The sequence below is a fragment of the Colletes gigas genome, unplaced genomic scaffold (assembly GCF_013123115.1).
Source record: "Colletes gigas isolate AHSC1104 unplaced genomic scaffold, ASM1312311v1 Colletes_gigas_Sc00002, whole genome shotgun sequence".
Taxonomy (NCBI): domain Eukaryota; kingdom Metazoa; phylum Arthropoda; class Insecta; order Hymenoptera; family Colletidae; genus Colletes; species Colletes gigas.
In genome coordinates, this window is record NW_025106631.1 from 776339 (window position 1) to 789677 (window position 13339).

Below are 13339 nucleotides of genomic sequence, written 5' to 3' on the forward strand. Positions count from 1 at the left end.
TGGAGTAAATTTTATTGGCCAATAGCGAAGGCATTGTTTAGATTCGTCTATTACGCGCTAGAGGGATGCGTTTAAATTTTTGAAAATGTTTAAATTACGAGCAATTACAAATGGTCCAAATGTGGTCGTGTTTGTACTCATTCTCCTCGGGAAATCGTCGCCAAGCTATTGAGCAAAGTTTAGATTCGTCTATTACGCGCTAGAGGGATGATTTACATTATTGAAAATGTTTAAATTATGAGCAATTACAAATGGTCCAAATGTGGTCGTGTTTGTACTCATTCTTCTCGGGAAATCGTCGCCAAGGTATTGATGATAATTTTATTGGCCAATAGCGAACGCAAAATTTAGATTCATCTATTAAATTTTTGAAAATGTTTAAATTACGAGTAATTACAAATGGTCCAAGGTATTGATGATAATTTTATTGACCAATAGCGAACGCAAAATTTAGATTCATCTATTAAATTTTTGAAAATGTTTAAATTACGGGTAATTAGACATGGTCCAAATGAGGTCATGTTTGTATTCATTCTTCTCGAGAAATCGTCGCCAAGCTATTGAACAAAGTTTAGATTCATCTATTACGCGCTACAGGGATGCGTATAAATTTTTGTAATGTTTAAATTATGAGTAATTACAAATGGTCCAAATGTGGTCGTGTTTGTACTCATTCTTCTCGGGACATCGTCACCAAGCTATTGATGATAATTTTATAGCGATAGAATGGTAAATATAGCATTTTGTCGAAAGGGGTACTGTACTTGGATTTAATGTAATGATCTAGGTTCTATTGTACGCACCTATGATTTATCGAACGGATTAGTGGACAAAAGTACTCGAGGGTGTCTAGTTTGGATCAGTCAGGCTTTATCAAACATTATTTTAACATTGATAATATCATATCATGGAATGTTTTTCACGGCTTGTTGGTTCGTTCGCGATTGGAGCATGCGTCGTTTGGTTTCTTCGCCCAGTAAACCTTTAAATTCCATTCTACCGTCACCTTTACGTCATCGTGCATCAAAATTACACTCGTATACTCAAATTCTGTCCAACTTACTATCTTCATTGCTCACTGATACAGATTGTAAATATATTTGATACTCTAAGGGCTATCTTTTCGTTAAAAGGAATTAAACAATCCTGAATTCTTCGTATATCAATTGTAATTTGGAATTTTTCTGTACACTTTGATAATATCGAGGCGGCTAAGAGGCCCAGAAATTCAAATAAAATCAATTGTCTCGAGGTCTCCGTATATTAATTTGGAATTTGGAATTTTTCTATACATTTTAATAATATCGAGGCGGCTAAGAGGCCCAGAAATTCAAATAAATCTCATAAATAAGGACTTTGGACATTTCTCAATGAAAAGAAAAAGCAAATTCTGTAATTCTCAGTTACATGTAAATGTTAGTCTCTTTTCTATTCACTTGAGTACAGTGCTAGCACCGATCTTAGACACAAACTAATTGAGGAAATGATCGCTGCGCTGTCTCCTACGTTGTTTTAAAACAGACATATTTTCATGTAACAATCTTGTACTCGATAGAAGGGAAATTTGCTTACATTAGGTCGTACTACATGAAATTGGCGATTAAGTTAAACATTGCATCTATCGTGGTCTATAATTTTATTCGATCATTAAGTTGTTTCTATTATACTTCACTTCTTTCTACGAGAAGAAACACAACTCACACAGATTCAAACTCAGACCTAGTGCAGCCAAAGCAGGTAGAAAAATTAATTTTTACCAAGCAGAAGAGACTGTTGGTCGGAGAAATTTCGTTCCAGGGATTTGAATCTGTAAACCGAGTCCGGGCGAGAACCCCAAATCCCTTTCGAACGAGGATCGATTAGGAATTACGAAGGAACCTAATCCAGAAACAAAGCTCTCCAGCCAGACTTAGGAGTCGTAATTACAGTAGTTTCTTAACGTCTGTTTAGAATAGAAAGCAGTAAAGTAAGAGTAAGTACCACGCCAATTGGCCAATGATTAACAATCGAGTAGGAACCTATTCTTGAAGAGGACAAATATAGCAATTTCTCGTTTTGATCCGTTTGAATGGCAATTTCATGTGGTACGACCCGATGCATGGATTTTTTTTCTGAGAAGAAAGAGTCATGAAGGATTTTTAAATTTTGGAGCAGAGCGTGTGATTGGGAGGAGCAGCCTTGAGCGGCGGAACAGGGACAGGGACAGGGAAAAGGGTTAAGTGCGGACATCTTCGGTGCAAGAACGCGCGCTTGTCTGTGCAGTAGTCGTCGCCGCGTGCGGATGAGTGTTTCACGCACTGAGCATATGTAACCGACGAACGCCCCTAGGGCGTTCAACGCACACGGTCCACTGTAGGCGCCGATGGTATACGGTGAGCGATTTTGTCGAGCGCCTATGGGTGGCCGACTGCAACGAAAAGAACGCGTTAACATACTTAAAATCCTCGAAAATATCACGACAGACCGCCCTGTGTCGTTTCAAACATCTTACGCTGCTGCTCAAAAATTTGGAATCATTTACCATCACATTTGGAATATTCTACGTGTTCTAAATTGTAACGTCGACCTTAACAGGGTTAAGAACCACTGCTTCAGGCCTCCCTGACCTTTTCCCCATACAGAAGAGACCCACTTTCTTCGTATCGCTGCACCAGTCTATTGCACTGCACGATATGATAACTTTTTTTTCTACAATAAGTCTGGAAGACAAGTTTCGTTTACGCAAAGCGACCATTACGATTCTAACTTCGACAGGGATTTCGTGTGCTCGTGAAGATCGTGATCTTCGTGATTTCGGTTCCTAGTTCGTACCTCGTTTTACATAGCAAACAATCGTGAGTATAACTAATTATCTTGTACAATAAATGTTATTGCTGGCTGAGATAAACTTATTGAAAGACGATGGGGGGACTGCATTATCTTTTGTTTTGTTTTCCGTCGTGTAATCGTGAATCATGAATACAACAGCAATGTGTGTACCAAATTTTTGAGCGGTAATTGCAGACATGTTGGAAAGACAGAAGACAAGTACGTCGACGCTGATTTTCCCGGTCGAAATTATTTGTTGTTGCATCAGTAGACATCAATATTGCATCTGCAACATTGGAAATTGATTTGTTTTGACAGCTGACCTAAATCACTAATCTCTTCGAACCGACCTTTCTAACGTTTGATTCCGCTACTGGGATTTCTATTTCTACTTGCATGGATTTTATTACTCGGTACAGTAAACAGCTACCTTTAAAACCTCGTAGATTTTGCGATGTTAGACACTGAGTTAGAACACATCAAGTGCATTTCATACCTCGTGCTCGATGATTTATTTTCGTAAATCATTCAGAAACCATATTCTCCGATTGTTTCGACCAGTGAGCGAACCTGCATTTTCAGTTTTACTCGAACATTTTATTAGATATAGTAATTATAAGGTTATTAGCCACGCCTGAGCAAAATCTTTATTTAATATTTCTGACCCCCCAATTTGGGTCATTTTAAGAATCATACAGGGTGTTCGACCCTGGGAAAAATTTTAATGGGAGATTCTAGAGGCTAAAATAAGACGAAAATCAAGAATACCAATTTGTCGATGGAGGGTTCGTTAAAAAGTTATTAACAATTAAATTCAACAATTTCAAATCGTTCTGGGAAAAATATTTTCAGTTGCGGGGGTCGATTACAATCATTTTTGGTCATTACACATACCTCCAAAATCCTATCCATTTTCGAGAAAAAAAATCAGGAATGTGCTGAAATTTTGCAGGGGGAAAAAAATTTGTCAAATCGTTTTGGAAAAATTATTTTCGGTTGCAGGGGTCGATTGCAATCATTTTTGGTGAATAGACATACCCTCAAATTTCTACGCATTTTGGAGAAAAAAATTCGAGAAGGTATGAAATTTTTCGACGGACAAAAAAAATTTCACATCGTTTTGAAAAAATTATATTCGGTTGTGGGGGTTAATTACAATCATTTTTAGTCATTACACATACCCCCGAAATCCTACCCATTTTCTAGAAAAAAATTCGAGAAGGTGTGAAATTTTTCGACGGACAAAAAAAATTTCAAATCGTTTTGAAAAAATTATTTTCGGTTGCAAGGGTCAATGACAGTGATTTTTGGTGAATAGACATAACCACGAATTCCTACGCATTTTCGAGAAAAAAATTCGAGAAGGTGTAAAATTTTTCCACGAAATTAAAAAATTTCAAATCGTTTTGGAAAAATTATTTTTGGTTGCGAGGGTCAATTACAATCATTTTTGGTGAATAGACATACCCCCAAATTCCTACACGTTTTCGAGAAAAAAATTAATTACTGAAAATATAACGTGTGACCAGAAATGTACCCTGAAAATTTCGTGCGTATCTTTAAAACATCATAACTTCTGAACGGATTGGAGGATTTTAATGTCTCAAACGGCAAACAACGCGTATTTTAGTGTTGAATATGTAGAAATTGTAAGAATATTAGAAAAGTTGTTTCTTGACCCCGCAAAATGAGGAAAACCCCATAAAAATGGTTCAATTTTCAAACAGCGATAACTCCTACATTAGTGAACATATTTAAATGAAACTTTTTTCTGTAGTAGAGCTAATGGATACCTACAAAAAAGTACTAAACAACTTTTCCGTAGGACGTCAAACAAATTTATTAAAAATTAAAAACGAAGTTTTAAGAAAAATCAACAGGGGATATAGTGCTGAATTTTATCGCCGAAAAAAAAAATTTGAAATCGTTCTAAAAAAATTATTTTTAGCTAGGGGAGTTAATTACAATCATTTTTGGCGAATAGACATACCCTCAAAATCCTCCCCATTTTCCAGAAAAAAATTCGAGAAGTTGTGAAATCTTTCGACGGACCAAAAAAAATTTCAAATCGTTTTAGAAAAATTATTTTCGGTTGCGGGGGTCGATTACAATCATTTTTGGTGAACAGACATACTCCTGAAATCTTGCGCATTTTCGAGAAAAAAATTCAGTATAGGCGGAAGTGTAAACGTTAATAACTTTTTAACGAAGCCTCCATCAACAAATGGGTATTCATGATTTTCGTTTCATTTTAACACCCTGTATAACGTGCTTGTATCTCAAGTATTAAATAAAGATGGTAAGACTAATAATTTCAATATTAGTTTGAACGCAACAATATTCTGGTAATAATTGTTTGAAACAGCCATTTCTGTTCCACCAAAATAAATCGAACGTTCAGTTTTCTGAAAAAACGTTGCTCACGACTTCCGTTTATGGGTCTCACGGTACTCGTACAGAGACATTAACAAATTATCCTCGTTGGTAACATTACTCCACACCAAAGCACTTTTGTTTTGTCCACACGAACGAATCGTTCCCGAGGAGAGATAAACGAGAAAGAGATTGGAACACACGTTCCACGTTTTTCGTGTTGCGCAAAAAAGAACCGTCGTCGCGATAAAACGCTCGATTCGTATTTTGAGTAATTGTCAGAAGAGCAACCTGGGGATATGTATCGGTCTCGTTGACGCGTGATATTTCTGTTTTCGTTAAGGAGGCGGCAGTTGCCGTCTATAGAGGAGGCTTGGAACTTGCCCATTAGCGCTGAGATGTCTAGCAGGCAGCAACAGCAGCAACAACCGCCCTCTGGTCCAGGCTACAAGTACGGCCCTACGCCCTCTGGGCCGCCGCCTCCTTATCCGCAAGGCCAGGGACAAAATCTAAACACAAAAAGATTCAAGGTGAGCTTTGATGAGCCTTGCTTTTAGCAGCCTGTGAATTATTGGTAGCGTCCGTCAGTTTGCTTTTCTTTCAATCGATGTGCTCCTTTCAGCCAGGAGAGGAGCCAATCTCCCCAGGCGCGCAGCAAAGGCCACCACCGTTTTACCTCTCGTCCCAGCAGCTACAAATGCTACAGTTTCTCCAACAGAATCACGGGAGCCTGACGCCTCAACAGCAGGGACTGCTTGCACAGTTGCAGCACCAGTACAGATCCATGCAACAGCACCAGCAGCAGATCAGGCTGCAGCAACAGCAAGCTGCGCAGAGGGGATTGAGGCCTGGACAACCTGGTTACCCCACTGGATACAACCACACGCAGTTAGGGCAACCTGGGGTCATCAAAAACTTTGGAATACCCCAACAACCGGTAATGACGATTCCTTTATCGAAGCCTGCTTATTGATATCATAGACCTTAAAGAAACTGATCGAGTCCAAGTCTTAATCTCCCCTTCACAGACAATGTCAATATTGCAACCGCTTTTTTTTATCAAAAATGTACCTGCTCCACTTTCATTTCACGCTCATCCTGTTTGGCATAGTTGCAGCAAGGTGGGACCGTCGCGTTGCAAACAGGATTCTCCGATTCCAACGTGGGCTACAACACGGCGGCGACAGGGAACAGCCAGACGCCAGGAATGCCTTACAAGTCCGCCTCCGACTCGAGCTTCCCGCAGAGGCAGCTGACGTCCGGCCAGTACAACCAGTACCAGCCGAATCAGTACTCCGCCCAGGGTTACACACAGATATCGTCGACGACGAGCAACTATCCAGAGGGCTCCGCGGGCAACAAGGACCTGGGGGTGACGGACCAAGAACTGCAGGCGCTGTTGTCGCAGAAGGACATCGCCACGTCGTTGGCGGAGGACCTGCTGAAGCACTTTGGCTCCGAGGACCTGGACGTGAAGGAGGAGGCGCCCAGCATCGTCAACAATGGCACCCTGAGCTCGGGTCCGTTCTCGCCGTCGAACCTGGAGGAGAGCAACGAGAAGATCAAAGAGGTGAAACTGGAGAAGGTGGACGACAGCCAACCGTCGTCCACGTCGAAACTCGAGACGTACGAGAAGAGGAACGCGAAGACGCCCACCGCGACGGTGGAGACGGTGAAATGCGAGGCGACGTCGAGTACGAATAAGTCCGAGCCATCCGCTCGCGTCGAGCCGGTTCTCAAATTGGAGAGCTTGTGCGAGTCGCAGCCGGAGCAAGAGCTCAGCATAGAGATGGATTCGAAGAATTTGATCGAGGCGTGCAAGGGCCAGGGACTGAAAGGCGTACCGAACTGTTCCATACTCAGCGATCGTTCGCCACCCCCAGCGCCGCCCGACGCGCCCAGCCAGAGGCTAACCAAGGAACAACTGTTACCGCCGACGCCCAGCGTCTACCTGGAGAACAAGAAAGACGCGTTCAGTCCGCAGTTGCAAGAGTTCTGCTTGAAACATCCGATAGCTGTGATACGCGGCCTGGCAGCCGCGCTCAAGCTAGACCTCGGGCTTTTCTCGACGAAAACGCTGGTGGAGGCGAATCCCGACCACGGTATCGAGGTCAGGACCCAGATGCAGCAGACCAGCGACGAGAACTGGGACCCCGTGATGGGCAGAAAGGTCTGGGGCTGCATCAGCCACAGAAGTCACACGACCATCGCGAAGTACGCGCAGTACCAGGCCTCGAGCTTTCAGGAAAGCTTGAAGGAAGAGAGAGAGAAGGCTCAAGGTATACACACCTCGAATTTATCTGATTCGGATTCTAAGGATAGCACTGGTGCTGTTAGGAGGAAGAAGAACGCGTTTGGATTGGCGGGTCGACCGGGCTCGAAGATGTTGCGATTTGGGACCAATGTAGATTTATCGGACGAGAGGAAATGGAAACCGCAGCTACAAGAGTTGATGAAATTGCCGGCGTTCACCAGAGTCGTGTCGGCTGGGAATATGCTCAGCCACGTTGGCCACGTTATTTTAGGCATGAACACTGTTCAATTATACATGAAGGTACGTGCAATGATCGTAATACGACCGATAAGTTCTTCTTATCGATAAGACTTCTTTTTAGTGTGCATTTTGTATACCTTTGTTTACAGGTGCCTGGTAGCAGGACACCTGGACACCAAGAGAACAATAATTTTTGTTCCATTAATATCAACATTGGACCCGGCGATTGCGAATGGTTTGCAGTACCTGACGCGTATTGGGGCGTGATTTGTGCACTTTGCGAGCGGAATAACATCAATTATCTCCACGGTAGTTGGTGGCCATCTTTAGAAGATTTGTACGAAGAAAATATTCCAGTGTACAGGTTTCTTCAAAGGCCAGGCGACCTTGTCTGGGTCAACGCGGGTGAGCGAGATTACAAATTATTACAAATTATCCAATGTTCATTTCTTATACAGAACACTCGATTCTGTATAAAAGAAAATTAATTAAAAATATAGAATAAAATTTTTTATACGCGGCCATGTTGATAAAAAATAACTTTACTTTACGTAATGGACAACGGTTTTAACAAATTTTAAGCTATTAACTGCATGTCGTTGATTATCGAATTGAATTAATGCAAACAGAAATATAAATAATGTATAACGAAATCCGACGAGTTGAGATAATCGAGTACACGTGTACTCGACACATGTTTGAAATCGTTTTTCCCGCCACAAAACGAAGTAATTTTATTCTACGTTTTCGATTAAAACGTTAACCTGACTTCCAGTTACTATCAAATAATGCTTGTATACAACTAGTAACTAGTAACTGTAAATCATGTAAACGGTTTTTTTCACTTCCATTCTATAAATATTTTAATCTAAAATTAAAGCGACCAAGGTATTAAGCATTTGAAACAAGTAGAATTTTCTGTTAGGTTGCGTACATTGGGTGCAAGCCGTTGGCTGGTGTAACAACATAGCATGGAACGTGGGTCCTTTGACAGCTCGTCAATACCAATTGGCAATTGAACGCTACGAGTGGAACAAATTGCAGTCGTTCAAATCCATTGTACCGATGGTACACTTATCCTGGAATCTAGCACGAAATATTAAAGTGTCGGACCCGAGACTGTTCGAGCTCATTAAGAATTGTCTGTTAAGAACAATGAGACAATGCTGTTTAATATTAGAATTTGTAAAAAGTAAGGGTGTAGAAGTTCGGTTCCATGGACGAGGAAAGAACGAAGCATCACATTACTGCGGGCAATGCGAGGTAAGCATTTTATAAATATTAATTATACTATTACGGTACAAGCAACTGCTTTTGAAATAAAAGTAAAGCCTAACGTTAACTCTTTGGGGCACAGGATTTCAGATAATAAAATTGACCCGTGTTGCATAGAAATTTCATTGCAAATTAAACAAAAAATAGTAGTTTAATTAAATTTGTCGCAATAAACCTTCCGCTTGCAACAATCGATGAACCTGTATTGGCATGTTGAATGTTGCCAACGCAAGTGAATACATTTGTAACATTCTTTGAAGATATTACCAACTGCTTCACGTAAATAAGACAAAATATAAACCTATACGCATGCAGCTATTGCAATATTTAGAGATGGGACTAAAAATGCCTCACGATGCATTACAGTGTATCAAAGGTGCCTCAAAGAGTTAAACAAGTGTAATTGAAGGACTATAATGATCTTTTGCTCGATGTTGTTTCAGATCGAAGTGTTCAACATCTTGTTCATAAGGGAGCAAGAGAAACGACACGTAGTGCACTGTATGGACTGCGCAAGGAAACAATCTCCATCCCTAGAAGGATTCGTTTGCCTAGAAGAATACAGAATGCGCGATTTAATGGACGTCTATGACGGTTTTTCTTTACACACGTCTTTAACCACATCTTCGTCGGCTCAATCCAGCCAGTCCTCCTGAGGCTACATGCAACACAGATATCTGGACTTCTTGGGCACGCTGCAGTGACTCGAGCAGTTCGATTTCTGTGTTCGAAAAGGAACTTTACGATAAGCATTATTCAGGTACCTGAGAGCTACTATAAAAAATGGGGGAGGGGGGGGATGTGGGAGGAACAAAGCGGAAGAAATTAAAAAGAAATTCGATGCGTTGCGTACCGTTTCCATGGCTAATTTTTGTAAGACACGCACAATATTCGGTATAGTCACTGGAGCGATCGAAAAGTCTCGGACATCCTGACGATTAGTTAGCACTGTTTGTACAGATCGGTTTTAGGTTAGCGACCGATACACGAATTAACTTCGAAATTGCGCGATACGTGTGAAAAAAAAATTGGTCTAGCTCTTGGGTATGTAAAGTTTTTGAAAATTAAGGAAAAAATTATGAAAAACGTAAACGAGAAAAGACTGTGTTTTTGTAAATTACACGGTAATCACACGTAATCCTTTGATGACATCGCCGTGCGAAAGATTTGCGACAAAGACGTATATGCTGGACATAAGTTATCGACGAACTTGCCCGCGTTTCTTATCAGCCTCGTGTCGCGACAAGGGACTGCGAAACGAGCATTTAAACGTATCCGATATTCGTTGCGAGTTCAACCGCGAGTATAGAAAATTTTCTTCGTTATTGTTTTATTCGAATCACGATCCAAAAAAAAAAAGAAAAAAAAAAGAAAATCCAAAAAGAGAAAAAAGAAAATACGAGGACGAAATGCGTACGAAATCACGGAAATATTCACTGCCAATTACGAATATGTTAAAGGATTACATTTAGTCCAAAGCGATTGAGAGATGATTAAGCTGTCGTTAACTATTATTACGGATTAGAGTACGGTTGTAAAGTAACGCGAAGCTGCTCAAACATACTTGTACATTTTTGTAAACAAGCGGATCGAGACGATTATTGATTTCTTATGAAATTCAACGGGGATATTTCGCACGGTCACGAATGTCTTACTGCCAGTGACTAAAAATTCATCGAGCAAACGAGAAACAGTGTTTTCATATCGTACTTGACGTCTTTTTTGGAACGATTACCGTTACGCTTTTCTACCATTTCGAACATAAAAAGAAAAACAAAGAAAAACAGAACAAGGAAACGGATATAAAACAGTACAGTGGCATTCCGGACAAATATCTTCCTTCAGAATGAATCAATTATTGTGTCATTGCGGCTCTAACATATTTGTATAGTAAAACGTATGGTTTGTATAGCAATTACTAAGATATATCGTGTGTAAAGCAAAAGGGGAGGGGAGGGGAGGGGAGGGGACATGTGCTGCGAACAGCTTATAGAACGGCGTTTCTCAATTTATTGGTTTCGCAAACGAAGAGAAACGCGAAGACTTGTGTATCAGAAATTTGAAATCGTGTATAGAACTATTTTTAATCATAGAGATATTTATTAATTCCTAATCAATTCGTTCCGATCGATCTCGATCGTGTGAAAGCTGTTGATCTATTCGATTTATTTAACTAGACAAAGAACAGACAAGAATTGTGTGAAACGGAGTCTTTTTAATGTACCGTTTAACTTGATTCGATCGTCGAACATTTAGATGAATTTTAACTAATTTTAACACGGCGGTGCACGGATAATTCCGGATCGACGATCTGTTATATCGGGAATGAGAAATTGGGAAACGCTGATGTATAATCGTCTAATCAAGCAAATCGTATATTAAGTCAGAGGAATGGAAACAAATAAATAAAACGTACCTTCAACTCAGTCTCGTCAATTCACATTGGCGTTTAGCAGCGCCAAATGTACGTGCCAGAAAGAAAAGAAGAAAAAAGAAAAAGAGAGAACACAAATCATACCTACCGCGAGTGTATAAATAAATGCAATTCTTGTTCTGCCGAAAAGACGTATTTTTCGCAAACGTGTGTGAGAGAGAGGGAGAGAAAGGGAGAAAATGAACGAAAAGAAGAAAAAAATACCCAGAAGTAGATAGTCCGTACAGGTCGGTAATAAAGATCATCGGGGGGGGGGGACTGATGTATTTTTGAAAATCCTAGAAATGCTAGTTCCGCCGAGTTTAGTTTCACGACGAACGATCAACCGCATTTCTCCTTTTATATACCGCGCGATCGATTACAACGTTGCGCCATTCAATTGCAATATATACATATATATATATATATATATTTCTACGTAATATACAGGAATGGCGGTGTGTGTGTGTGTGTAATGCTGGTTTCTGGAACGTGTCGGTGCCACGATCCACGACGATAACTAAGTTGGCGCGAAATTGATTAGCCGTTCAAGGCCACTGTCCTCGTAACACGTTAAAAGTAATATACTTCGCGTAATGGTAACCTTGATCGAGCCAGTTGATTTTTCTTCCGACTGTACGCGATAAAGAGTATTTTAATCCATGCACTCAAAATGATCTCAACGCATATGATTAATATTGGCAGCAGAGGAGCGGACCGTGAACCTCTGCCGATATATCGAACTGACTTGACAACTTCGACTAACGATTAATAAATTATAAATATATATATATATATAAATATATTTAATGTAAAGAGTAAGATTAGGTAATCAGCGCGCGAAGTTAAAACGGAACAGACGGCTCAAGAGCTTCGATAGTCGATACGAACGAACTGAGAGTAGTCCAAAATCGTGCACCGCTAAACCCTACGTTGTTTTCTTGGTCACCGACGAATCGGGAACATTCGCAATGTCGTAGGTTAGAATCGTGGAAGAGTTAAAAGCAACTGGCGGCTCTCGGGGCCACGGACACTTTCACAACCGACCGAATCTCAACGTTTTCCGTTTTCCGTTTCGCGTACCGAAAGATAAAATGGCGGAGAGTGGCTTCGAGCAATCAGTTGATTTTTCCTCGATCTTACACGCAAAGAAATTTCTTGACAAAGCTAACAAGAGTTCTGGTTCGATTCCTGGTTATGGTTTCAGAAAGATATTGTCCTTTCACGAGAAGGCACAGCGTGCTTAGATTCCCGCGCCTGTGCAGTCCGCTGACTCACGGGGATTGGTCGAGAACGGTGACGAAGATCGATGCCTGCCAATCAGCGGACTGCAGAAAGAGTGGGGATGGAAACACGCTGTTCGATACGCCGTGCTTTGCCGCCATTTCGATCGCGCTAAAAAGACTGTCGCATTGCCGATTGTTCCAAAGGGTTAGAGGCAACGTTTTAAAAAAATGACACGATACAGGAACGATATTTACGTTCTACAACCGATATTTGGTTTCGTTCGGTAAAAATCCGCGGCGCTGGCAGTCCAAGTTTGTTCGCGATTACATTTAATTTGCTAAGATTCTGCGATGGGAACGTTTCGTTTACAGGCAAACTTAAAGTAGCAACCGAGAAAAATGTTCTCTCGAATCGTGTACGTGTCCTGTTATTTGCGATCGAACAGGTCCACGATTTGACTGAGAATTTATCGGAAATCTAACGAAAGGAACGCGTAAACAATTATTGATAAAATCGTAAATTGGTAGATGGATATTTACAGACCCAGGCGACAGTAAATATCTGTAAACGTAAAAGGCAAACATTCGTAATAGAAATGAATCGTTTTCTTTGGAATTGAGTTTCTTTTATTTATGTTGCTCTGATAGCATATTTCGCAGAGGTATATATTCTGCAGGATGATCTGAAAATCTAGTATATAACTTTGAACGATTCGGTAGCAGTGTCATTAATAAAACTACGTGTTAAAA

General features: G+C 40.6%; 1 protein-coding gene across 3 annotated transcripts in view; it reads left to right on the top strand.

Annotated features, from left to right (window-relative positions):
• LOC122401153 (histone demethylase UTY) overlaps window positions 1–11428 on the top strand; it is a 118396-nt gene extending 106968 nt beyond the window's left edge. For all 3 annotated transcript variants that reach the window (XM_043403114.1, XM_043403120.1, XM_043403118.1), the window contains 6 exons: window positions 5525–5711; window positions 5804–6118; window positions 6293–7735; window positions 7825–8080; window positions 8601–8938; window positions 9394–11428. In XM_043403114.1, the coding sequence (XP_043259049.1) occupies window positions 5525–5711; window positions 5804–6118; window positions 6293–7735; window positions 7825–8080; window positions 8601–8938; window positions 9394–9606 (2752 nt within the window). In that variant the 3' untranslated portion in view covers window positions 9607–11428. The remainder of the gene's footprint in view (window positions 1–5524; window positions 5712–5803; window positions 6119–6292; window positions 7736–7824; window positions 8081–8600; window positions 8939–9393) is intronic.
• Window positions 11429–13339: the final 1911 nt, after the last annotated feature.